Here is a 26650-nt window from a genome sequence, read left to right as displayed (position 1 = left end):
TGGTATGTCTTCTCTTACCGCTATCAGCTGTGAGCAAAACCAGATTGGCACAAAGAATTAAACCAAATGTACAGATTTTTTAAATAAACATTAATAAATGCATCCTTTGCATGTGACAACTAGCAGTTTAGTACCATGGTGACAAAAAATATATTTGCATGGAAAGGAACCTGTGAGGAAGGTATTTGTATATCGTTTCCCTCTCTATTTCAATGCAAATAAAGCATGAAGAGCATTAATGTGGGTCCTCGTCAGTCAGCGAACGATCATTTGCTCATCAGTTATTCAAACCTGGTTCACCTTTACCTGAGGTTCTGGAGTCGAGACGGAGCCCACGTGAAGGTCCTCTGAGTGGAATCCTTGTCAAGCACCAGCATGACCAAGTTGTGTTTTGCCATAACTAGAGTGCAATTATCGCCCTTCCCCTCAGCAGCTGTTGGATCTTCTCTTCTCACCAAGTAACATGGCTTTTATGTCTACGTCAGAGTCTGGTATCAGGGAGAACAATGTGCAAACAACAACAACGACAACAACAGCAGACAGCTGGGAAATGCTTCCTCCGTCATCTGGTGCTTGTCAAGCAAGGAGCGGCAGTGCTTTGCGTAAATTCCACTTCAATCTTCAAGCCAGGGAAAAAGTTCAACATGTGCCATTCTGTGAATAATGTTCACGAATGGAAAAAAAAACAAACGGGTTTCGTTAGAAATTTGTCGTTATTTATACCATACAATAACAATGACTCAAAGGAATCTGGCAAAGATATTGATTATTATATTGAAATTAGAGCCAGTTGTGTATCCACAAACTCTCATACATTACATGTATTTGTAGGACGGTTATGATGAATTTGCCCTTTTATTTAGCTCTGTGTGGATCTGCACGTGGCATTTCTGATAGACTTCATTGTCAGTCCTCATGCCTCAGGAGACCTCTGCTGGAGGAATTAGCAAATTACCATCCAATCGCTGTCAGCAGGGTTTACCAGCCACACTATGTCCAGTCTATAGGTAGACAAGACACCATGACAGAGAATAATCAGAATATGCCACCTGTTATATCACCTACTAAAAATATATCAATCAAATAATGATGTAGCTTTTACTTTGACTGAAGGCTGCAACATATTCCCAAGATCCGAGCATCAAAGCTTCAGTTATAATAAAGTTGAACTTCTTCACCTTAAAGAAAGACGACAGGTCGAGGATTCCTCTAAATGTGGTTATTTATTAGATTTCAGTGAATCTGATAAGTTTTCAGGTAGACCAGAAACAGCACAAAATGGCTAACAAATCTCTCTTTATTGTGAACATACCGAACCACTGAAATAAAACAGGCAAGAATTACCTGGGATCCAAATGTCAAAAAACACGTGATGGGTTGACCTCTGTTAGCATTAACTGACCCAGAGGCCCCACAGACTCCTCCATATCTCCCCATGAGTCTTACACAGGAGGGTTGGACCTTAACAGAATGTCAGTACATAGAAAAATAAATACAGTTTGCTAAAATGAGGGCAAAATTCTTTTATCAGTGATTGTACCATTAAAAATCACGTTTAAAAAACTTTAAAGAGGCTTCTCATCTCTTTACATTAGATTGTTTCTCATACTTCTAGGGAGGAATACATAGCATAACCTTTACAGAAAGTACTACCTAAAATATACAAGCACAGACACAAACATGAGGAGTAAAGCCAACAAATGATTCTTCATAAAACAGCGCAGTGTAATCAATATCTAAAGAATCTTTACATGTAGCTCCTTGGTCTGCAGCTTTCTTAATTGTGATTACAACATTTCTGGGAAACTTAAGTTAATACAAAAGTTTTTTTTTCTTATTTTACAATCCTGTTAAAACTTGTTTTTAAAATATTCTGAGTAGCAAATTTGTTTTCCGTTATCGTCCTCGGAACGAGAGGACCCCCAGAGAGCAATTCCCAGACAAAGCAAACAGTTCTCCAATGACAAGACGACAGATCCTGACCAGGTGTGCGATGGAAACTTAGCGGAGGAAGAGGTTTTCAGTGTGCTGCTTTGGACTCACATCGAACAAGATGCAGTACAGTAATAAAACACCAGCTTTGTTCTCACCGTAGTGTTTTAGAAGCACAATGACAATGGACCTGATGACAGTGTGAGACACAGATGACTTTATATCAAGCATAGATGTACATAAGAGTTATTACCATCACAATAAGAATGATCTAACAGCAATACTTATACATTAATACACTGCAGTTTTCAGATGTTTACAGTTCTTACATTAGCAATAATAGAAAAGAAAACTAGATACACTGTCAATTCATAAGAAAAATAGATTGGAGTTAACAGTGGAAAACAGTGCAAAGAATTTCTGGGGGTTTGTTTGTTTGCTTGCTTGTCTGTTTACAAAAATGAATGAAAAAAAAACAACTCAAAACAAGTCTAAAACATAGAAAATGAAAACACACTTCTGTAGCATCTGGTGCTCTGGTCCAGACATGCTGCCTCTCCAGTACCTCAATGTTTCGTGTTGTAGGTGAGTGTGTGTAGGTGTGTTGGTAGAGAGGGAGAGAGAAAGAAAGAAAGAGAGAGGGACTGTGTGTGTGTGTGTGTGTGTGTGTGTGTGTGTGTGTGTGTGTGTGTGTGTGTGTGTGTGTGTGTGTGTGTGTGTGTATATTAATGTTTGTTTGTGTTTGTGTGTGCGTGTGTGTGGGTGGTTGGGTGTGTGTTTAACATTTAGCGTAGTGGTTCTCAACTCCGGTCCTCAAGCTCCGGCACTGTACAGGTTTTTGTTCCAACCAGGTCCTACAAAAACAAATAATTGAGTTTTTAAAAACTGACGTTGAATTTTGTTACTAAGAGAACACACACTTCTCTGCAGCCTGCAAAAAAATAAGTTAAATAAAGCTAAGCATTTACATGAGCACAACAGAAACAACAAGGTGCGTTGTCAAGGAAAACACGCACCTGCGAGACCCGAGGTTGGAACAAGAACCCACCGACATGGTCGCCATGGCGAGCACTCAGACCAACAGGCCATGCCAACTTTGGCCCAAACACCGTGGTGAGCTGGATGAGCGGGGTTAAGTCTCACCACACCTCTACTCTAAGAGGACCGACTAGAGCCGAGCAGAGAAGGGCCAAGGCTGAGCACCACTAATCATGTGCAACAATGTGAGGGAGCAAGGGTGGAATTTGCTGGCATTGTCCCATGTGTAACAGCAAACAGCTCAGCCATCACTGCTTCCCCTAATCAATCTGCTTATCTTTAAAATAACAGAAGGGAACAGAACAACCAAAACATTCAAAGAACAAAAGAACTCGAGGCCTCCCTGACTCCTCTCGCTAGTGTATCGGCTCAGGTGGATCCCAGTAGCTTTTAAGCACTGACAAAAAAAGGGGCTGGCTGGGAACTGTGCGCTCTACTGGGATGACTGGGAGTTGTCATTCTTGCTCTCCTGACTGGAGGGAGCCTTGTTGTTCCAGGGCGAGTGTGCCCCCAGTGCAGGCGAGCTGGTGAAACTGTCCTCATCCTCCAGGCCATTCGCCCCATCGTACTGCGTGTTCTCCAGCCGCGTGATCAGACGCTCGTCCTCGTCACCAAACTCCCCTCCCATCAGAGTGGGCTCCCCCACCATCATCACGTCCTAAAGGGGACAGCAAGGGCCGGTACATATTATCCCCATAACACAGGGGGGTGCGCGGAATGACTGCTGCACGAACGAGTTGAGCCTGTAGTCAAGATGCAATCGAACTCAATTAACTAAGTTAACTAAATTATTGATACTACCTTTTAGGTTTTGGGGACCAGGTACCATCAGTACTGAGATTCTGATATTAGTGTCCTCAACATTCTGAACCCAATCACATCAGGACAACGTGTTGTCAGAGCATGTACCCCAATGGTTCCGTAGCATTGGTAGGTGACACACTGTTCCAAGAACCAGGGCTGAGGGACCCCTTACTGGCCAGCAGTGGGCATCCCTGATCCTTGAGTGCTGCATCACAGGGAGGAATTCATTCCACCTCGGGTCTCGTTCGTTCAATCAAGCAACCAAGTAAGCAGAGTCAGCAGGGCAGTGTGAATCGTGTGCTCTGATGGAGTTGGTAGATACAGCGAATTTTAAAAAACCTAACTTGTGCTTCCCTTTGGAAATTAGAGTGTGTTTGACCAAACCCCACACCCCCGAATATATTAGGTATTGAGGTCACTTGAAGCCCCTCTATATAAAAACACCCATCAGCGACTCACATCAAGGCATCTGCTTGCTGCGTCTCATATTCCCTACCCCCACCACATCTGAATCCAAACCCCAGCTCCAGATGCCTGACCTGCCAATCGCCTTCTCGTACCCACACACATGAATGACCCCTCTACCAAAAGTAACTTTTCTCCACCCCTCCACCCTCATCGCATTCTCCCACGCTTTGCCCTGTTGAACCTGGAGGTGCAGGTAAAGGTGAAGTAGATGTAATGCTTACAGGTACCTGGCTGGAGAGTGAAAAGCTGTTGGCTGGGCTCTTCTTTTTGCTGTTGCTGTTGTTATTGCTGCCTCCGCCTGAGCTTACGGTGCTTCCGCCGGACACCTTCCTTTTCCGCCGCTTATTTGGAGCTTGTCTGGCTGGCTCAGCTATAAGCACAGAATGAGAGATTGGTATTTTTAGCAATTATCTTAAATCTATTATCTGTAGGTCTACGCAAGGGACGTAGAGACGGCTGTGTGCATCACCTGGAGGTGCTACCATTCGCTGCCACTTCTGGAAGAGGCAGGTCTTTAGGCAGTCTCTTGGGCTTAAGCTATAGGTCTTATGCCTGGACATCAACTCCTGCATGGGCTCCAATATCACACATAGCTTTATTAGAAGTCAAAGAGAGAGAGACAGGAAGCAAAGATGAGACGTTTTAGAGGATTCTGTATTACTACTTGAGGTTAAATCAGTGATTGATTAAATGTGAATGCCATAATCACAAGCACGTAATCTTACACGGAGGTAGTTGAGTGTGGAATTAGACAGTCCACATCTGGTGATATTTTTAGCCAGCTGATCGAGCATCTGTGGATCCTGCATTTTTTAGAACAAACAGTGATTTGAGTGAATCTATGTACAGAATAGTAGTGTGTGTGTTGTTTAGGCCTGAAACTTACATGCATTGCCAAAATGCTCCTTGGTAGAACCTCTCTGTGCTGTCTGATGCTGAAGTGCCATGTCTTGATCCTCATCATGTCATCAAACATGAACTCTAGGTACAGACGGCCCTCCACACAAACCTAAGCAACAGAAGATAAAGCTAAGGCACCAGCAACACAAAGTGTTGGGAATTCTGCAAATTCCTGACAGTAACTGTACCTGTGTGAACATGGGTTTGCCATTCTGGGTCACCATGGTACACTGATCACAGTCGAGTGACACAAAGTTACTGTGGAAGGACTCTTTTGGATGCTTCAAAACATAAAACAGCTCAGTGGCACCCCCCTCAAAAATACTTCGAAAGTAGCGCGGAATCAACGTCCTGCCAATGGCTGCAGACAGAAATCAACAACACAAGGAAATATCAGTCAAAATGACATTTGCATTATTTGAAGATAAGGCACACACCATGGAGATTAATAGGATATAATTTGATTAAAATAATTTTTACTGTATCGTTTGGGTCCATCTTCAAGACAGAAAGTGATGGTGAGCATGGCGTCATCTTCAAAGAACTCCGTGGTGAAGGCATCCCACCACAGATTGTCACAGTCCTAAGAGCAGAGAAGAAGAAATTAAGATCACCTTTTTAGTTCTTCAAAAGGTTAAAAATAAAGCCTTGGTAAATGATAGGCAAGCCCATTTACTTCTGTGCATAATCATGATAAAAGAACCCACACTCAAACGATCCTGTATGTGCCCAAAGCATTCTGGTTCATTTCCTATAATTGATGGAGGACAATGGCACCAACAAAAAGAGGTTACAGTTTAGGACAAACTCTGAATAAATTTGGTAGTGTGGGAGTCAAATATCAATTAGTGAGGAAGTTACATATAAATAAGAAACAACCTATTTCCAAAATTTCCCCTTGAAAAAAAAAAAGGAGCAAAGATTCCCATTTCCCCAAATGAATCACATCTGTAATCCTCCTTCTCTTTCTATACAATCTCTTCAACAGAATATTGGTTTGTGTAACTTTACAGATTACATGAGCAAAGCTTTGTGCGCCACGCTAACATGAATTCAGGCAAGTGGCTCTAATCTTTTCCAAAAAGAGTTGGCGTTTGCTTGAAACTAACCCATGTGTTGCCGCAGTAACGAGGTACTAAACCTAAAAACAGCATGTTGCAATTAAAATTATGAGAGGTTAGTGGAAGGAAGGCTGTAATTACCCCCCACTTTACAGAGGATACTGTGCATGTACCTTTTGTTACACAGGCATACACATGGTTACTCATATTACATTTTAGCAAGGTCAATCAGATAAACTTATTACAGCCTAAGCATAAATAAAGTCAGTAAATGGTCAAGCTTAATTTTCCACAAATCCCCGGGATGGTCAGTAACACAAACAGCAGCTGGGGGAACGTGGCAGCAGTAAGAGATTTGCAGATATGCAGATCCAGAATTACAACAGGCCTGAGAGTCTACTCCCAACTGCTCTCTGTGTGAGCGACTCTCACCTCCGTCCAGTTCTGTAGCCGTTTGTTCAGCTCGTATATCCTGTAGTCCGTCTGGTTCCCGTACGGTGTGGGTCTCCTGAACAGAACACAGCATTCAGCGCTCCAACCTTTGCAGCTTGTCCACACCCGCAGTGCAAACAGATTATTCAAACCAGGAGCGATCCTACGGTTTGATAAATGTTTAACACGAACCTCGAGCGCGCAGCGTAAACATTTCACAAATTACTCCTGAGCCGGTTCAGACCACAAGTGTATGTTCACTCACCCCATTCCAGGCTCCATGTATGACGGAGGGTACATGGGTGTAGGCCTGAGGAAGAAAACACCACAATGAGCAACCACTGTCTGCCTTTATCTGATGTGACCTTTTATGAAACTTTAAATGTCAACAGTCAATTTATTTTATTTGACCAAAACAAAGAAAACCTTAACTAAAAATCCACATTGCAAAAAAAACATATGTTTTAGTAAAATTTTAAACTTGCAGAAGTAAATAAAGTGTATAAAAGCCTCCATGTTGGCGTGACGCCACTTTTAATTAAGGCAAGTGTTTCTTCTCTTTTTTTTTTATTTATTTAGGCCACACATTCATAACGTGCTTCTCTAAACTACGCACACAAAAATACCAGGCATAAATATCAGCACAGATCATTATTCATGAAAGCAGCCAGCATCTAAAGATCTTTAGGAAACATATCTAGGTCAAGTCAACAAATTAATATGTTAAGACTTAAATCATTTATGAAGAAAAAAAAATCAGAAGAATAACAGTGTTAATGCAAAAGATGACCCAGTTAACTATTTCAGTGGACGTCCTGAGAGCACAACCCAGACCTACCCCACATCTCTGTCCAGCATAGCGCCTGGGTGGAAGGGGGGAAAGCTGCCGCCGTTGGGGGGCTCCTTAGGAGAGTACAGCTTGAATGACTTTGACGAACAGCCTGCACACACGCCCGCAACAGAGGAGGAGGGGGGGGAGGGGGAGGAGGAGGAGAGCAGAGATTTAGAGGAGATTTAGATTACTTTAGATTTAGCTCATTCAAATCACAGCATCATCTAAGTAATCTAATGTTGGATGATTTCGTTGAGATTTACTCAAATAAAAGCGCCCTGCCAAAACAATTTCCTGCTGCTTTCATTATCTAATGCATCTTCAATCTGGCAAATGGACAAGAAAGCAAAGCATCATCAGGGAAAGACAGCATTATTTATTAGCCTGCAGAAATCTGAAAAAACAAGCGGTGGGGGGTGGGGGCGCAGGAACAAAGATGATCTGCTATGATCTTCGTGTCCTTGCACCATCCAAACCTATAGGAAGCCTTTTCATTACACACGGCCCCATTAGATTCTACCCATGTTCCTCGGCACTGTTTGTCTGGGTCTCCCCTCTAGCTGCCTCATCCAACCCATCCCCCCACTGCCTACCCTGACTGTTGTTAACCCTTCTGAGCCCAGATAAGGCATTCATCCTCGCGTCGGGGCTCTAGGAAAACCTCTATTCTGTATCTCTACTGGTGAGGAGTTCACAGAGAAGGCGGTTGCATGTGAACCACAGGCGGCCGGCCACAAGGTTCGGGAAGAGCCCCTTTAGACCAGGTCGTCCCGTCCCAGTCACCCTCCAGTCAACGCTCGGCCCTTTAAACAGCGATTTAAACTGGGGGACGCACTTTCTCAAACTTCCACACAGGACCAAACCAGCGGATCCATGTGAACTCTGATCCGGCCGCCCCCCCCATTCACGGCACAGTCCAGACCCCAGAACAACTACAACTCCTCCTTCATTTGCGTTCAGTCTTTTCTTCCTCGCTGTCCTCTTCCCAGAGAAGTCAGGGGAGGTCATCCTCTCCTCCCATTACTATGTGGCCAAACCTGTTCAGGAGCATCCAACAATGGGTCTCTGCGTTACCCCCGACCCCTAAGGCCCACCCCCAACACCACACAGCACTCAGGCCCCTATGATCAATCTTTGTTTAATCTGATGCTAATGCACAGAGTTCTGTGTCCATTGTCACACGGTTTTCGACAAAACAATGATTCATATTTCATTTTGTGAAACGTATGAAAGACATGAATAGAATTAATAGACCCAAACATCACAGAGCCTGAAAAGGGCCAGTCACCAGCATTAAACACATCTACACAATATCTGCAGATTACTAATCCCAGTCCATCTGAAGCACGAATATAAATGCGAACGATCGCTTCTTCTACAGAGAAGAACTCCTATAACGATGAACGAGCGCTGACACTAATTATGCTCTAACAAAGGTCAACTCCACACACAAACACTGGCAGTTTTATCCGCTTGGAGACTTCATTCAAACAACGGGGCCGCATCCAGAGGCTGGACACCCGCCAGTGAACCCCGCACACGTCCAACGCGTCCTGCGCCTGGCCGGCGTCCGCGTCCGCGTCCCGGCGACGCTTCCGAGGGCGCAGCGGCCACTCCAGCGCGCGGCGCGGGCGCGCGCCGAACCGCAGGCCGCGCTCATTGAGCGCCTGCGGAGGACTAATGTCACCGCTGAGCCGCTCTGCGCGGCCGCGCAACGCGCAGCCATCACCGCCGCCCACGAAGCGGGCCGAGCCGAGCCGGTCGCGCGTGCTTCCGGGCTGCGGTGAGCGGGGTTACCTGCAGAGAAAGGAAGGGCGAACCGCGGCGCTCCTAGCCAGCTAGCTGCGCTGCTAGCCGGGGCGGCTGGACGGGGGGAGGCTCCAACGGCCGACAACGACCGACCGGCGACGACGCGCGCCCTCCGATGCCAAACAAGGCGACAAGAGGCGGGAAGTAGCACCGTCCCGCTGGATCCCCCGGCTCAGTCACGTCCGCAGCCCCGGGTTTGTAATTTCAACGTCATTCGCTCGGCGGACCGCGCTACCATCTACTACTACTACTACAGGACCCTTTGTTCCTGCCAGCGAGACGCGAACAAACAAAGGCCCCGCCTCCTCCAGCCTCCTCCGCCCATCCCGGCGCGCGGACCGGGGCAAACGCGGGCCGCTTCCCCGGACCCGGGGCCCCAATTAGTCCGATCCGGGAGCCAGAGGCTGCGAGGTGTCTCCCGCAAAGACGCGCTCTTTGGTTCATTATCTACTAGAATTTAGATCCGCAGGCGCATGGGTTTGTATGAATAGTGTGCACATGCATTCGACGTCTCCATTTTCAAATATCGCCATCAAAATAATCTGCAGGCCCTTTATAATATCTCCTTAGTGATTTCTTAGACAGACACGATGCCCTTGGATTTAAACTACCAGCTGTCGGATTAAAATGTCATGGGTTGGACAGAGTTAGGAGGAAATGACTGAGGCTTTAACTCGGTAAATTGAATACTTTGCGTATTTAATATAAAACTGTAGAAGCCAAGTATGTATTAAACCTGATCTTACTGAGACATGAAGTAATCATTACATGTTTTGTCATTTTTTTTGCACTTTTTTTTTCATTTTTACTGAATATTTTTAAACTAGTGCATTTATATAAGTTGGAGGGTATTGAAACATGTCAGTCCTAATTATGAGTCGTAAGGAATAAAGTGACATTTTAATAAATAGCCACGCTAAGATTAGAAACAAGACCAGAATCATTCTGCGGTCTTTAAAGCTACATGTGTTGAGGCTTTCACTTGAGCTGCGTCTCAGTAAGCAGGTGAGTCATGAAGGTCAGGAATAAAGTAAGCAGAGCCTTAATGTGTTTAAGAAAGTAAACACACCTGACTCCCAGCAGTCGTCACATCGCTCCTTCCTGCAAATCTATACTCTACATCGTTTCGTTAATTATTTAGAGCGGATAGAGGTTCAAATCTCCCTTTTTAAACTACTGGGGTTTGATTTAGACAGTTGGATTTGTGCTCAGTTAATAAATGATCAAATGCCTACGGGGGAGTTTTAAAGCCTTTTGGCAGAACATTGGATCAGTTGTTATTAAGTCCTGCAGTGACATAGAATAATAGAACAGCATCTCCCTCTGCTGGCAAATGCTAGAAAAGTGTTCAGAGTGAATGGTGCAATACAAACCTATGGCATTCTATTTATATATGCTATTAAGGCAGTGACACTAATTAAAACAAAGCCCCTTCAGCCTGTGTAAACGAATGTACAGAGACGCAGTACTGGGCAAAAGGTTCCTTTCCTGCTCTTCCCTTCTGGACGTCACCGTGGAAGCGCAGACCTGTCAGCGAAGCTGTTGTGACAGACGACTGGTAGCGATCACAACAAGGCGGCAGACAGAACCAACACCGGCTGCAACCAGAGGAGTGTGGCGTGACGAGAGGAAGTAAAGCAGCATGTGGTCAAGATAAAGCGGGGGATAACGGCGCGTGGAGGCGGACGCGGCTGCCGACTCGCATCGGAATCTCTAATCAGTGGTGCAGATGCCACAATGTAAACTCGATATTCAGTATGTAAATGTTTTTATTGACGTACTGCTTGTCTTTGATATCTATAACCCAGGCTGGCTGTTCATTTCAGCTTTTATTAGGTCTAACGGAAAAATCAATCCGTTTAATGGTTTGTGTGCTGTATTCACGCGCGCAACGCAAAGTAGCTCCGCCGCCGTCCTCACGCCGTCGGATCTGAACACAGCTACGTTGTGTCTGAGCACAGTTACCGTCACCTTCTGCCTCCACGCCTGCTTAGATTTTACCTTGCACATTTCAAGCAAGGAAAATGTGTTTTTTTCCCTTCAAACGCGCTCAGTCGCCCCCCTGCGTGGCACATGCCAGCTTCCCTCTGCCATCCTGTCGGCCTGCAGCAGATGTGACATCACTACAGCTCTCACCCCCCCACCCCCCATCTCTCTGACTCTCCAACATCTCTGTCTCCCACACATTCCTCCTTTCTCTCTGCCTCTGCACACACAGCCATTTTGATCTAGCAAACAAGATCTGAGAGACTCACTGGGGTGGAGGGATGAGGGGAAGCGGAGAAGAAAAGGAGGGGGGGGGGGGTAAGGGCACGTGGGTTTCAGGGCAGTGAGACACAACGGAGGCTGTTGTGTTGATGTAATGCTAAGCATAATCAAAAGAAGCCCTGGCTGCTTGGCTGCCATCTTGGCTCCGCTGTAAGTCACTTTTCAATCAGCAGCCATGTGACTTTCTGCATGAGGCAGCGCGACCGTTACTGCAAAAGGCAATGAGCGAAGGATGAGGGAGTGACAAAAAAGGAGGGAGGAGAGTGAGACGAGGAAAGGCACAAGCGGGAGGGAGGGGTTAGAGTGAGGTGGGTGACAGACGGAGGGAAGGGTGAGCAGAGGGGAGCGCATGCTTGAGTGGGTGCATGTGAAAATGGAGGGGGGGGGGGTGTCTTCGGCTCGCAGGCGATCTATTTTTATCATTCAGCGCGAACAAAGGATGTGATTGGCTCCACCGCGCTACGACGCGTCTCCCTCACGCGGGGAACAAAGCCCCGAAAAGGCTGATTCACGGCAAAGTCACAACAACAACATGATGTCACGGGGCTGTCAGCAAACCGGACAGACTGGAGGAGTCTGTTTCTCATTACAGGCTCACACTCTGCCACATGCAAATACAGACCCCTCTGTTCCACCACCGGGACCTGACGGAGGGAGAACGCAATGTCGGGATGAGGGGGGGGGGGGTTGTTTTTCCGAAGCGATGGGGAGGATCTTCCATCCGCCGTCCTACAAGAATGTAAACAAACCAGCCTTCAAATGTAATGATTTACAGCGCACGCACGGGGCAGGGAGAAGGCGCCAGCCGCCGCTGATCGATGTTCCTCTGCGGTTATCTAAGAGAGCCGCGAGCCCCGACTTGCTGGAGCGGCGCTGCACGTGCGAATCCCTTCGGGTGGACCTCGTTCCTGGTCCTTCAGGAACATGTGGATGTCATTAGAAGTTCCTGCTCCACAGTAAACTCTGTCAACGGAGGGAGCGGAGGGGGGGCGAGCGAGACAGTGGAGAGGAGAACATCAAGCACAGGCCTTTAATATTATTCCATCTGATAGCCCGCTGCCAATGAATCAGAGCAGCCCCATTAAAATGATACTGACACCCTAATTCAATCTGCCCTCACTAAGATCCCCCCGAGCAGATGCTGCGATTCAATTTCTATCTGTTACACTCTCTCCCTTGTGCTGCACAGAGCCTGTCCCCTGGCACTGGGAGGCTTTCCGCTGTGCACAAGAAAAGCCCGCCCGCTCTCGCTGGGGTCGCGTTGAGGAGGAATTGCTCCGCAGCGAAGAAAAAGGCGAGAAGCGATTATGAGATCTGCGTGATAAAAAACTGCCAAAACATTCGGCGGCGGCAGCGACAGACATGTGCGGACAGACTCGGGCCGCGCTGGGTTTCTTTCTTCCTAGATCATACTTTATATAACCATTATTTAGCGCTCAACAAATGGAGCCCTGGGTTCTGGGAGAAGCCCAGCCAAGCATAACAACTGGATGAACAAACCAAAGCATGCAAGAATGCAACCGTCCCAGCGAGGGCTAATGCACCAAAGCGCAGTTTGCGGCGTTACAGGAAGTCAAGCACATTCGAAACTTCATTAAATCCTTTGGAGCACCGCTAATAATGACGTGGGCTCACTTTGCCGCCAACGCGCCGAAGCGCCGCGGCCTCGCCGCGTTCAGAGGCGTCGAGGCGAATATTTACCACCATTACAGGTATTGTTAACACATCTACGCACGCAGGAGCGAAAATGTTATAGGAGCAGGCAAATAACAGGAGAACAGCGACGAGGGAGTCCGCGAGTGAAGTGCTTATTGATATCTCGCTCCCTGTGTGTGTGGCGAAACTCAAAGAGCCATTGATCTGCTGCACAGCAAGCTGGCGTGACTGAAAGGCTCTGCTGAACAACTCAATCCTGAAGTGCGGCCGCCGCGGCGCACGCGTAGCCTCGTCTCGGGACGTATGTCCAGCGCGTAGCGCCGTCTCACACATCCGCGCACGCACAGGCTCACAGTCGCACAGCTCGACGCTGGCCCGAGGCGGCTTCGCAGCACTTTTACATAAGTCATCTTCTCTGACAGCACCACTGAGCACAGAGAGACGGAGGAGGAGAGAGAGAGAGAGAGAGAGAGAGAGAGCAGGCACTCACCGGGACAAGCACAACCTCCAACAGACATCTTCTCACATGTTGGGCTCTGCTCGGAACGATGTAACTGCGCTCAGTCCACACGCTGCTCGCACGGGCCAACTCTGAGGAAAACAACACAGACAGAGGGGTGGAGAGATAAGAGGAAGTGCTACAAAGCAGGGCATGTACACCACAACTCCACTCCTCTCGCTCGCTCTCTCGCTCGCTCGCTCGCTCGCTCTCTGTGTCAGAGGCAGGAAGTTGGCAGCGGTGCTCTAGCTGCATCATTAATAGGCATATTGCAACACTGGTGGGAGGGAAAATGAGAGAGGAGTGAAATAGGAAGAAAGAGCCTTCACGGTATGTGAGACTGGAGTAAGTAATATGCAGCGGGGAGCGCTGGTGTGTCTGTGCACATGTGTGAGGGGGAGAATGCAGAATGGAGGCAATTAGAGCAAGAAAATGCACAAGTTGTGTGCACGTGTGTGTGTGTGTGCGTGCGAGCGTGCATGCGCGCGCGCGTGTGCGGCAGTGATGCATCATCTATTTTTGCCCAGTGCTGCTGTGGGAGATAAACACACTCAGTAGGAGCCCAGAGGCAGAGGGTCATTACTGCCAAACAAACACACACTCGCACACACTCCCTGCCCGGCGCGTGACAGATTTCCATCTCCTCCGTCTCCTTCCCATCGGTGTTCGCGCCGCGCCGAGAACACTGGCGTTAATCACCGCAGACAGTATGGATTAAAAATGCAGAGCCCACCTGCAGCGCGGGGACACTGGAGACGCATTGGAAGGCGAGAGGCGTGCGCACACACACTCAGCAACATGCATGTAAACAGAGGCCGCGCGCCCCTTATCTCCTCCCACTCCTTTCTTGCTTTTTAATCTTACTTCACCCTGTCACTTTAATCTCCTTACCCTGTTGATATTACCTTGACCTTTCTGCAGCCTGATGCGATTTGGGTTCATTTCCTTTCTTCTCCTCTCGTCTCCCGTTCCTCCTCCCGTTCATCTCTGTCGGCGCGCTTGGCTCGAATGTGCGTGTGCTCCAAGCCAATAATCTCAATAATCTCACACTTCACTACGCAAACACCCAAGCATATAACCGACTTCCACAAGATGGATGTCTTTGTTGCCAGCGTACTTTATCCTGTCAGACTGATAACAGACCAAACTGTGAGTTACTGTCGCCGAATACAAGAAAAGGATGCTTGAAAAAGCTTTATTATAAAAGTATTGAAAGTATATAATATCCAAGAAAACAACAGGTAAAATAGGTTGCAAAAGCAATTAGTTTAAACTAATTAGGCAAATTATGTTGGTCAAATGATGAAAAGGAATAATCTCTGTATGAATAATTTCTAACAACATCCATCTTTATATATTTAACACAGTTAAATAATAAATATTAATAAATAATAAGCACATTTGTGTGTGATGGGCTTTAGTGCCGGTGCCTTGGAGACCACACATCATCCCCTGCATTAAAGAGGTCCCACGTGAGCTCAGGCCCATTTTAACATGCCTCAGATCCCCGCCGTCCGTCACTCACCACCGATACACTAAGACAGAACAAACAGCTGTGGCGCTGGAACCGAGGCTGACGATCGGGTTCCCCACACACCAGCGCCGTTCTGTTCTCAGGACCCAGAGAACACAATGACACCATGAACGACCCAGCGGCTGCCTCCTCTCGCCTTTCCCTCCATCTTTACACACACACACACACACACACACACACACACACTACAGCTAAACTACTCCAACCAGGTCTCTGACCGCCGCTGTGGCTCCCGCTGTACACGCGTGAACTTGAGGAGACGTTAGAGGTGGAGCGCCGCGTCCAGCGAGAGGAGAAATAAAGGAGGGCGAGCGAGTGTGACTTGGGAAATGGCTCCTGCTTCCAGCAGTGATTAGGCTTTGAAGCGGCGCAGTTCGGCGCTAAACGCAGCGTCAGACGCGCTCCCCTCGCCTCTGATCACACACGTCCACAGATTCCCGCTCTGTCAACACATCCACATATCGCTCAGAAGGCTGCTTGTGGATAATGAAGTCCCCCCCTCCCCACCCCCCTGAAGTGGGGGGTGGGGAGGGGGGGCTCCATTGTGGGAACGCACAGCAGCAGTTCCACAGCACTATGTGACAGACAACAAAGTGCGCTGACTGACTGACTGACTGACTGACTGACTGACTGACTGACTGACTGACTGACTGACTGACTCGCTCGCCGCTGCACGCGTCGACTCACGCAGCGGAGCCGTCGCAGCACCTCGTCCTCTGACAGCACACAAACACTTGTTCTCACGCACTGACAACACTGTTCCCCAGTGAAATGCGTGAGAGGCTCCCGGAGAAATGCTCACTTTGTCTCAGGTGAGTTCATGCCGTCAGTGCTTACCTCTCCGTCTTTGTCTTCAAGCTGTTTTGTTTTGCTGACCCCCCCCCAACCACCGCCACCCTCTCCGCTCCTTTCATTCCTCTCTCGCAGACAAACACTGTTAAACACCATCCATGTCAGTGCTTACCTTTGTCCTGCTTTTGCTTCTGTGCCCACGCTCGCTTGAAAAAGTCCGCCTGGGTCAGCCACGCAGAAGAAACCAAGCTGGGCCAGCGGAGAGAGAGAGAGAGAGAGAGAGAGAGAGAGAGAGAGAGCGATGAGCAGATGCAGATCGGAGGCACAAATGGAGGGGAAGATCTAGCAGTGTGCAAATTGGATGTTCAGAAGGAAGGAGGAAAGGAGGGAAGGAAGGGAAGAGGAGGTGGAGGAGGACGAAGGGAAAGGGAGGGGGGGCTCTCAGCTGCACTGGTATGAATATGACGCAGAGGTAACAGTCAGAGCCATTTCTCCTCTTCTTTCTCCTCCAGCCTCATCCCTTCATACCCACCAAGGGAGAGGAGCGAGGGGGAGTGAGAGAGGGCACTGTATCCATGGCAACGGCAGAGCAGCGGTAGGTAGCAGTTGGGGAGTGTGTCGGGGCAGAGTGGTGTTCTTCTCTCTCTCTCTCTCTCTCTCTCTCTCTCTGTCTCTCGCTCACATGCAGACAAGCTCCAACTGATGTACAGTATACGCAGCCCACGACGTACCAGAGAACGCGCTGTGGAGGAAACAGCAGTGAGCTCATAGGAACATGACAGGTGAAGGCGAGCAGGCGTGAGGGGCCGTCGTGTCGTCCGACACAGAGAAAGCATTCAGACCTGGAACCACCAGGAAACAAGGAACTTTGGGGTTGATTACGTAAAAGTAAAAACCTGCAGAGAGGAAAAACAACATCACTTCCTCATTCATCAGCTATTTGGGGCTCAGGAACACACATGTAGAAAAGGGGGTGGGAATCAAACGGTTCTCGACATACTGGAGAAAACAAACTTAGATTATAAATATTTTTACACGTGGGCTTTTTGTTGTTGTAGCAAATGACTAAAATGCTCTCGTTTTCTGCAGAACCTTCATGCTCTTCAAAGGAAATGCAGCAGGGGACACAATTGATCTGTGCGATCATTAATTGCTGCCTCAGGGACGTCTGGACCGGCGCCAGCAATGATCCGGCGCACAGAAACGAGCGTTTACTGCAGCGGGTCTGTGGCGTTACCTGGTGTGTGTGTTGTGTTGAAGCTGCTTGGCAACAAGATGCTTTCTCAGATTCACCGTAATGAGCTCAGCGAAGAGCCGAGCCACACAGAGGAAGCTGCTGCAGGTCATAGAAAGGTTTGAACTTTGAGGGAACAGAGCGGTTTGGTTCATCAGGTGGCACCGAAGAAGCAGAAGATGGAGAAGATGATGGTTTTGTATTGTTGGCTCTAATCCATTGCTACCATGGGACACAGGGATGTGTCTAATGAGGAGCACATCACCCCACTTTTGTATTTGACCCAGTTTAATCTCCACCTCTCATAAAAATACCTTTTGTTCTCGTAATTCCCTTCTTTTGTGCATTAAACTCATAAACCAATTGTCCAGTACTTTTCCTATCTATGTATGTATGTATATAATATGTTATGATGACATTTCATTTGTCATTTATAATGACATATATAATATGTTATAATGACATTTAAAAAATAAATACTCAAGGTCTACCTGCCATCTGTTTCAGACTTCATCAGCTTCATATATAGTATAGTGAGAAAGCATCTTGATAAACAGCTTTATATTTACACAGGTCCAATATAGAAAAATCCTAAAGTTGAGGTTTTCTATTGAACAGCGACCACTGGTGGTAAAAAGGATATTTACAGGGGTAAAGTAATTGCTGCCGCTCAGACCAAGAACATCCTTATTGCAGCACACAATTGTGCTTTTTACTTCTTTTAATTATGACCTCGAACGTATTTTACACAAGAATGAATTATAATTTTGTCTATGAAAAGTATACATTGTATTTGTGTCACACATCTTTTTTTGCAAATCAACCAGGGAACAGCATCAACTTTTAAATGTTAGTTTGTATGGGAGTTTTTTTCAGAAAAGTTAAGCTCATATAGCTCCAAACTACTCCACAATAGAAACAAATCTCAGTAAATGCAATAATCTATTGCTATTGTTTTTTTAATTACATATTATCATATCACTCAGTTCGAAAAAAAGTAAAATCATCAGCCTATATACCCAAACCTTTGTTCACTGACGTGTTTTATGAAAGACTACGACGGGACGGGACCACGTGATCCACTTGCCCCACCCCGTCACACTGCGTCATTTTGCCGGGAATATTGGACCACGTGTTTCCTACCGGCGAGCTCGTTCCCTCACTGTGCGATTCATTACTTTTCATTCCGAAACGAGCCGGGGTGGGGGATACTAGCAAGATGGCGGCGCGGTGGAGAGTAGGCGAGGAGACTTTAACTGCGTGCAATATGGATTTATTCCCCTTGGACACACTCGACGAGGTAAAGAATGCGCTTTGTACCGTGTCTCTTAACAAGTCGCCCTAATGTTCCGAGATCCGTGTTTGTTTTAGAGGCGAGGCGTTGTGTGTTGCAATGCACTGCAAGGAAAAGTGACACGTGGATGCCACACTACTATCATCAAACTTAGCCAGAGTGTCCCCCCGGACGTGTGGCTTTACGGTCGCTAGTTGCGTAGCCTACAGTTTGAATGATCACTGAACATTCCGTTGCACTTGATGAAGCAGCTGGTGGCTTTAGCTGGATGTTAATGCTAACCGGCGACTGTAGCTCAGGCCGGCCGGCTAGCGAACCAGCAGTGAACTCCGTCACAATACAACGTGCTTTAAGCAAATGAGGTGACAGCACTGCGTGGTTGTTGCGTGTTGGCCTGCGGTGTGCGCCGATTGTGTGAACCGCGTCTATATTCAACATTTAAGCTGCACATGTGTCCGACACACGTGGCAACAAACGCTGCCAGATGCCACTCAGTCGCGTGCGCACGTCTCTATTGCTCGACGGCGGTGACGCTGGCTAATTGATTTCGCCTCGGTGTAGTTTAGGCTCAGCGCCAGCACGCTGCGGTGACGATGCTCACGATGAAGCTCGTCTTGTGCATTTAGAGGCGACGTTGTACACGTCTCTGGCTGAAAACACCGTAACGCTGCCTAGTTATCAGTGGAAATGCACATGTGGTGCGTCACATGTAGTTCCGTCAGACATGCGCAGGAGATGCAGTTAAATCTTCACTAACACCCTTTTACATGTATATATTGTTTTCTAAGTGTTTTAACAAGTTTTAAGTTGTATTTGTTACTACATTGGCCACCGTCTCTATATAATCGTGGTGTCCAAAATAGCAGCGAACGGCAGCTGGGCTCCGGGCCCTGCTCCAGTTTGTTGTAGTGCAACACGTGGGTTGGTGGCCTCCCTTTGGACAGGGCGAGGCTGCAACATGTCTGCGCCCTGTGTCCATGTGTAGACGGGAACACGTGGGTCTTTGTGGAAGGCTACTGCGCTTTTATATGAAAATGCAAAAGGTTTTGTGTACCACTCGGTGTATGTCTACATATTATTTAGGTCTAGTTGGAAGTGTGGTTTCAGACCAGGCAGCTCAACATCACATTCTATTGAACCACACGTAAACAATTTAATTTGTTTAAATTACAGTTGTCCCTTTTTTTTAAGCAAGCCTTTTGCACACACTATAGATTAAGGTATATTATCTATGTTAAGATCCATGTTGGAGATTCATCTTGTGACATTCCTGCAAAACACTTAAATTCCCTGCTCCTACAAGCAAAGTGTAGATGTGTTGAAATAAACTACTGCTATGCCAGTAATGAAGTGCAGATTTTTGTAATTTGGCCCAAAATGTCAAAACTGTCTGGTTTGATTAACTTGCGTGGAAGCACTTTTATGTCCATTCACTTGTTTTGTGGGTTAGTTGAGCACTTGTAGACACGGGTTTGACCTGTAGGTGGCCACTCGTGGCTTATTTTGACCTGACTCATTTTATTCCCTTCTAGGCTTCTGCCCTGAACTCTGTAGAAACCCTGGAAGTCCTGCAGAGTTGCATAGACCCCACGATCCTTTCTATATTTGAAGACATGCCAGCGATAGAGGTAAGATTCATTTAATTTAAGTGACAGAAGACGTTTTTATAAAATTGCAGTTTTCACCTCTAGCAGTGTGTTTTCAGGCTAAAGGACTGGATGATGATGAGAGCGAAGCCACGCTGCTAACCGCCCTGACGGAGATCCTTGACAACGTGGATGATGAGAACTTGTCCCCGTTCGACACCCTGCCAGACTCTGACCTGCTGTCAAATCAGAAGGGCAGGGAACACTCCCCGGTGAGTAGCCAGCTGCCATACCTAAGTCAGTGCCTCCTCCAGATTCCTGCTTATCTGGCCTTAGAGCTTGAGGCAGAGCAAGGGGAAGCTGCCGATCTGTGTCGTTCTTAACAAATGTCACTGCTCTTAGATGATTGTAAAACAATGCTGTTATGCTTTTGTTTTTGTTGTCTGTAGCTCAGGAGATTGCTGGGTCAAACCCGTTCCCCACCTGAAAAAGACTTGCTTTTTAGCTCAAGACCCATATCAACTGGAAAGGTAGTGTTTCCCAAACCTAATCTGTCCTTTTTATATAAATGAGTTGACGGCTTATATAATCGTTTTTGATTTATTTTCAGACTCTTCCCAGAATGCAGCCAGACTCTCTCCAAAGGAGTGACGGGGAAGAGGAAGATGAGAATTCCCTCACTCCAAGCCCAGTGAGGCACAGTTTGTCTCCTGACCACAGCCTCTTGGACTGGGAGGGCCTCAGCCTCCCGCTTCCTGTGAACTTTGAGCAGGATACTCAGGATGGTCTTTCAGTTAGTCTGGGGGATTTGGTCAGGCACATGCACCCATACTGTATGGCCATTTGCATGGAGAATGATGATGCGGAACAGATGTTGCCTGAAGGTGGCATCTTGCTCGAGGTTGTGGACCAGGCGGAGAATGGAGATCCCATCCTGGCCATTCCAGACCTGGGTCTCCCGCTACCTCTGCCCCTTATAGAACAGTCTACAGAAAATGAGCAGAATTTGGCTGATGAAGCAACAGAGGAGGCCTCAGACAGCTCTGAGCATATATTTGTAGTTGTTGATGATGATGATGTAACAGTCACTGAGCCGCTACAGAAGGCAGCCTCTGCAACACTAGAAGTGTGTTCAGATGCAAAGGACAAGACGATCACTAAAAAACAAAAGGAGGACATTAAAGAGAAATTCCCTTGTCGCAGGAGAAGGAAAAAGAAATGTAAGGAAGAGCCACAGCCCCAACCTATGGAAGGTAGGGTTCTTAGAAGTGGCAGAGTAAGTGGAATGTCACAGGAGGCAGCTCGAAAGCCCCAAAATAAGTCTGTTAAAAAAGAGAAGAAATCTAAAGTACCAAAGGTTCCTCCTGCAGCAACTCTAACTTCTTTCTCTGAAAAACCAAAGGAAATAAATTTGTGCCAAGCTAAGACTCGAGCAGGAATCACGGCGACAGCACTGTTGCCTGCCATGCACACACAAGCACCTACGTCTGTATTAACCAGACAGGACAAAGTTCCAGTGAACAGTGGCCTGGCGAAAAGTCGGTCAGTCTGTTCACCCCCAACACAGAACTCCCAGAAGGCCGTTGAAGTAGAGAAACGGCCGGCTCCAGCCTCTGAGAAGCTGGAGGCCCCGTCAGTGGCTCCCCTGGCTGTGCTGCCCCCACCGTCTTCAGAAAGCCCTGCAGCTGCTGCTGCTCCTAGTCCCGTAACGCCCCACATGGCTCCACCTGTTAATGAGGCCCTTCTTCCTGTGGCCCCAGCGGCCCCAGAACCAAAGCCCAAGTCGCTCAGTTTAGCAGAATACCGGCGGCTCCGGCAGCAAAAAAAGCCTGCTCCGATGGGAAACCAAGATGGCAACAGCACCAAATGGCCCAGCCTGCAGGAGCTTCCCAAAGAGCTTCCCCCAATCCCCTGCCTGCCCGACCCCACCACCAAGGATCGACGACCCGTCACAACAAAGGAGGTGGTTGAGATCAAGCCTGCTTGGCAGCCAAGGGGACCTGCTGCACCACCGACGCCCGAGGCACTTCTGGCCCCGCCGGCCTACATGGTTTCCTCATCTAGCAAAGTTTCAGCTGCTACTACTGTTCCCAAACCTCAGCAAACGCCTTCTCCCATTCAGAAGCCCCCAGTTCCTGCCCCCAGTGCAGCGGAAAAACTGTCTACACTGCAAACCGCCACTGTGCAGCCTGCAGTAACTACTGTGCCTCAGAGCTCCGCGTCTCTAGAAGTCGGTCAGCCCAACTCGTCCCCTGTGCTTTCTACTGGCAATGGTGCATATCCCAAGTCTGCAGAACTCCCAAAGTCCTGTCCTCAAACCACTACAGAGGTGATCAAACCAACTGCTGCTAAGGTGTCTGTTCCCAGTGTCCCACAGAACACCACTGTTTCCATGAGGGTGCCTGAAGCCACTACTGCTACCTCATTAAATAAACCCAGCAGGTCCTCAAAAGTTACAGTCAGTGTTAACTCTTCTTCAGCCTCTCGTCATTCTGAACCCCAGAGTCTGAAGGTACGACCTGTTGCGCTTGAAACTAAAGGGAACTGCACTACTTCGCCGAAAAGGACAAAGAGCCCCACACAGGAGCTGATCGAGTCCTTCACCACAGAGATGGGTAAGCCTTGTGTAATATTAGAATCTGAGTCTAAATATGTAGTACTTCAAAGCACTTCATTCTGGATTTTTGTTCGATAGCCTTAAATGTCTAATTTGTTTTAGGTATTGAAGCATCTGATCTGACCAGCCTTCTGGAACAGTTTGAGGAAACACAAGGTAATAATTCAACCTTAAAAACAATATTAATAAGCTGCTGGTAGTGAAGATAACATGACATTGGTTAAATACCTTACCTCCCAGGGTAATGTTGTCATAGTACTGTTTGTCCTGCTGGTGCATTGGAAGTGGGATACAACATTGCAGCACTGTCTACAGTTAGTGGGAGGAGGGCTTTGATTACAAGGCACAAAGATGTGCTGAAAGTCTCTGCAAGGAAATCCATTCCCTATGCACATACGTACAGTATGTACAAGGACCATCTGGGTTCATAGTCCATCAAAGCGACCTATGGAACATTAATATTCATGTGAACTTCATGCTTATCTGATCCTCACAAAAAGCCTGCTCAACACGCGGACTGTGTGATGGCAGGATTTCTGTCAGTGAACCACTGAAACATTTCCCTTTTTATTAGATGAGTGCTGCAGGGGGCAGGAAAGCTGCTTTTGTGCTCTTGTCTGCTCAGCTGCTGGAAATCTGCCCTGTCCGCAAATCCATTTAACTCTCGCCCTGCTGTCTTTGTTTGTGCAGATGTACAGTCCCCAACTCTAACAAGTGCCTAGACTGTTACCCAACTGCATGGCTAAAGTAGCTGCTGACCATGTAGTGAAAAAAGAATTGTTCCCAACCAATGCACTTTTGTCCATATAATCTGAAATTTCTCACTTTCGGTTTGTACGTTTCATCCGTTATTTATGTTAATGCATTTACCTGCTTCTCCCTCCAGCCAAAGAGGAGCATTGTGTGCCGGAGGTCTCTGGTAGAGCAGCAGCTGTAGGAAACTCGAGGTGAGTTACCCTACAGCCCTCAAGCTGCTCTGTACAAGTTGCACAGTTTGCTCTGCGTGGTGTCACGCATCCACTTTTTGCCAAGACCTACCGCAAACCTTGCCGCCGTCCAGCCACAGTAACGGTCTCACCGCTATGAAAATGTGTCCAAAGACCATGATGCATTAAAAGCCGGAGACAGACTGGGATACGAGCTGCACTGTTCACCACTGATGTACTAACGCACACGTGCCTCCTTTTGCAGTGTTGAGTTGGCTCCTGAGAACACGATTGTGGAGCGTGTGAAAGCTAACCATGTCTCAAGCACTGCAGGTAAACAAGTGACACCTGAGAATTTATAATTATAGACAAGGACATTATGAAGTTAATAGATGATCTGACCCTTGCTTGCTTAAATGTTGGTTATAATTGTGTAGCGCTTTTTTGTCTTCGCCACAGCTTTGACTCCTCCAGCCACTCCTCCCCACCAGATGTGGAAACCTCTGGCCCCGGTGGCTCTACTAGGAAAGGGCAAGGCCACCGAGACCACCAAGTTGAGCTCTTCCAAGGCAATCCAGATTGAACCCCGGCCGCTGCCCTCGGTCCGGTCCCGCAGCCAACCCACTCCTGCTGTCGCTACCATAGCGCCCCACTTGGCGTGCATGGACCATGACTACTGCCTCCCCAACAGAGGCGCTTCTGATGGAGAGCAAGGGAAGCGTTGGAATGTCAAACAGCAGGCGTTTATCACGATTAAGCCAATTAAACAACAAACGGCAGCCACTACACAGACTCCACCTGCCAAGGCACAACCTGCAATTACACCTAAAGTGAAACATTTTCCATCGACGAAGCCTCTGGAACACAGAACTGATGGCATAGAAAGAAATTCCGTTCTGGAAACTCCTGATGCTTCTCCTGCTCGACAGGACAGTGATTTCAATGTTAAAGAGAGTCCAAGGAGAAGGTCCTACCGTCGACATACTTCACAGGCACCCAGCCTCAGATCTGGAGCTCGGTCTAGAAAAAGATCCCATCGATCTTCCAGTCCTGTGTCCAGCGATTCAGAGTCAGACTCTCATTCCTTGAGATCACGCTCACCACCTAAGAAAAGGTTTGAATTTGTCAACATCTGCTTTATGCAGCACAGTAGTTCTAGGATTTCTGGATTATAGTTTCCTCAGCTTCTTTTTAATGGGATTTCTATTTTCTATATTCTCTAGGTATCGTTCTCGTATCTCTGAGAGCAGTTCCAGCTCCTCATCCCGTTCTTCGTCCCGTTCCTCTCCCTCTGTGTCCCGCTCTCCGCCCAGGAGGAGGAGGTACTCCTACTCTTCCTCTCGTTCTGGCTCGTGGAGTCGCTCCAGGTCACGATCTCGATCCCCTGATAGACGAGCACAGTGGAGTGGAAGCAGAAGAATGCACAGGTGCTTATTATTATTATTATTATTATTATTATTTATTATTATTATTATTATTATTGTCGTCTGCATGGTACGCAGTCGTTTCTTTAATTGGACATACTTTTAACGCCCTTCTTCATCTTTTTCAGTCCCTCATACAGTCCTGGATACGGTCACGGTTTAAAGATAGATAGTGAGGAGATGAGAAGGCGCAAAGAGAAAGCCATTGTAAGTAAACTTTTACCTGGGTGTACAGGCTTGTAAGAAGAATACAGTGTGTTTTAAACTTTAAATGTTTTTTTTTCTCAGGAGGAGCGCAGAGTTGTTTATGTTGGTCGAATTCGAGGTTCAATGACCCAGAAAGAGCTCAGGGAGCGTTTCTCTTTATTTGGTGAGATTGAAGACTGCACCCTGCACTTTAGAGACCAAGGGTAAGTACAAACAGCAGGAATGTTACATTTTAGTGTTTGCTTTTGAATGGGGCAAATTGCACTGTCTTTGAACCTTTTTGGTCGTCTCCATGACCTCTTAGGCCAAGCTACAGTGCTAAAGCAAAGTAAGGCTTGTTCATAACTGGGGCCTCCTGGCAGCACACCCAGGTTGCTCTTTTAAAAGCAAGCCACAGCTAAAACCTGTGAAAGTCCTTATGGCCCCCACCTGACCTCTGCCAAACTGAATACACACTCTTGTCATTTGTGATGCAGGGACAACTATGGGTTTGTGACCTATTACAACACCCACAACGCTTTCACTGCTATTGAAAATGGAAGCAAGCTGCGCAAACCTGATGAGCTGCCATTTGATCTTTGTTTTGGTGGGAGAAGACAGTTCTGCAAGACCAACTATTCTGACTTGGGTAAGAGTTGCTTTTAAAGTGGTACCTTGTGGCACTTAGTTTAATAAGCTTGTACTGATGTGTTTTTTTTTAACGCCAAACAAATTTGACTTTGGCTCTGGGATAGGCTGGTGTCTTTCAAAGTTGAATTGTTGCCCTTCTCGTTTCAGATTCAAGCAGAGAGTATGATCCATTTCCTGCAAAAAGGAAGTTTAATGCACTAGACTTCGACACTTTATTGAAGCAGGCACAGCAGAAAATGAAGAGGTAACAAGAGGCCTGCTACAGAAGAAGCTGACACTTACCTCAGGGCCAAGGACCGGCTCCAACTGCAACACTGTCTTTATGTTTTGTTGCATTAGTTTCTGTTTGTTTTGTTTCTGCAAGCTAACACCTTCTATTGAAGTGGAAATTTGTAAAGAAAGTAGTAAAAGAAGTTTAAAAAAAAGAAATAAGTGAAATTAAATTTTTTTAAAGTTTATTTAAATGTAAAATCAAATTTAAATGGTATGGAGTCTTTTTAATAGGATAAAGAAGTGAAATGGAGTTATTGGGAGGGAATGTAATACATGTTAATGTACTACAAACCTAAATAAAACCCAACTAAATGTGCTTACAACTTGTATGTATTTTATTAATTCTTTCATTTGGTTGAATTCTGGATACAATGACAAAGAAAAAGCTCAAGATCAAAGCTAAAGTGTTTCTTTATTTCGGGAGACTCAAGACT

At 47.0% G+C, this 26650-nt stretch overlaps 2 protein-coding genes and 1 non-coding gene across 6 annotated transcripts; 2 read left to right on the top strand and 1 right to left on the bottom strand.

The window, feature by feature from the left end:
* Positions 1-1279: 1279 nt before the first annotated feature.
* ldb1a (LIM domain binding 1a) lies at positions 1280-17719 on the bottom strand. Of its 4 annotated transcripts, none has more exons than XM_029127607.3 (12): positions 16198-17697; positions 13691-13791; positions 7474-7576; positions 6901-6945; positions 6636-6711; positions 5623-5725; positions 5331-5503; positions 5129-5251; positions 4968-5045; positions 4712-4835; positions 4464-4612; positions 1280-2786 (listed from the first exon to the last, which is right to left on the bottom strand). In XM_029127607.3, exons 2-12 carry the CDS (start codon positions 13716-13718, stop codon positions 2733-2735), a joined length of 1056 nt encoding a protein of 351 aa, XP_028983440.1. In that variant the 5' UTR covers positions 13719-13791; positions 16198-17697; the 3' UTR covers positions 1280-2732. The 4 variants fall into 4 exon arrangements, with proteins under 4 accessions (XP_028983440.1, XP_028983441.1, XP_028983438.1 ...); XM_029127608.3 differs by having other exon boundaries at positions 4470-4612; positions 16198-17679; XM_029127605.3 differs by lacking the exon at positions 1280-2786 and adding an exon at positions 2793-3628 and having other exon boundaries at positions 16198-17719.
* A 640-nt stretch (positions 17720-18359) lies between these two features.
* On the top strand, positions 18360-26532 carry pprc1 (PPARG related coactivator 1). Its single transcript, XM_029127602.3, has 14 exons — positions 18360-18559; positions 20086-20181; positions 20259-20411; positions 20589-20669; positions 20750-22754; positions 22859-22912; positions 23643-23703; positions 23948-24015; positions 24142-24796; positions 24906-25109; positions 25235-25313; positions 25395-25516; positions 25790-25941; positions 26091-26532. Exons 1-14 carry the CDS (start codon positions 18479-18481, stop codon positions 26189-26191), a joined length of 3912 nt encoding a protein of 1303 aa, XP_028983435.1. The 5' UTR covers positions 18360-18478; the 3' UTR covers positions 26192-26532.
* On the top strand, positions 25573-25712 carry LOC114842361 (small nucleolar RNA SNORA50). The gene has a single exon (XR_003783386.1). It is a non-coding gene; the product is annotated as a small nucleolar RNA SNORA50 (small nucleolar RNA).
* Positions 26533-26650: the final 118 nt, after the last annotated feature.

Source organism: Betta splendens, chromosome 15, assembly GCF_900634795.4.
Source record: "Betta splendens chromosome 15, fBetSpl5.4, whole genome shotgun sequence".
NCBI classification, from domain to species: domain Eukaryota; kingdom Metazoa; phylum Chordata; class Actinopteri; order Anabantiformes; family Osphronemidae; genus Betta; species Betta splendens.
This window is presented reverse-complemented; position numbering and strand designations above follow the sequence as displayed.

Bases quoted from the DNA above. Each gene is read 5' to 3' on its own strand.
- ldb1a (XM_029127605.3), bottom strand. From the start codon at position 13,718: ATGTCTGTTGGAGGTTGTGCTTGTCCCG. The intron at 5,504-5,622 runs GTAAAAATTATT...TTCTGTCTGCAG, and splicing joins AGATGGACCCAAACGATACA to CCATTGGCAGGACGTTGATT. The intron at 4,836-4,967 runs GTAAGATTACGT...CTTCTAATAAAG, and splicing joins CCACACTCAACTACCTCCGT to CTATGTGTGATATTGGAGCC.
- pprc1 (XM_029127602.3), top strand. From the start codon at position 18,479: ATGGCGGCGCGGTGGAGAGTAGGCGAGGAGACTTTAACTGCGTGCAAT. The intron at 20,670-20,749 runs GTAGTGTTTCCC...ATTTATTTTCAG, and splicing joins GACCCATATCAACTGGAAAG to ACTCTTCCCAGAATGCAGCC. The intron at 25,517-25,789 runs GTAAGTACAAAC...TTTGTGATGCAG, and splicing joins CTGCACTTTAGAGACCAAGG to GGACAACTATGGGTTTGTGA.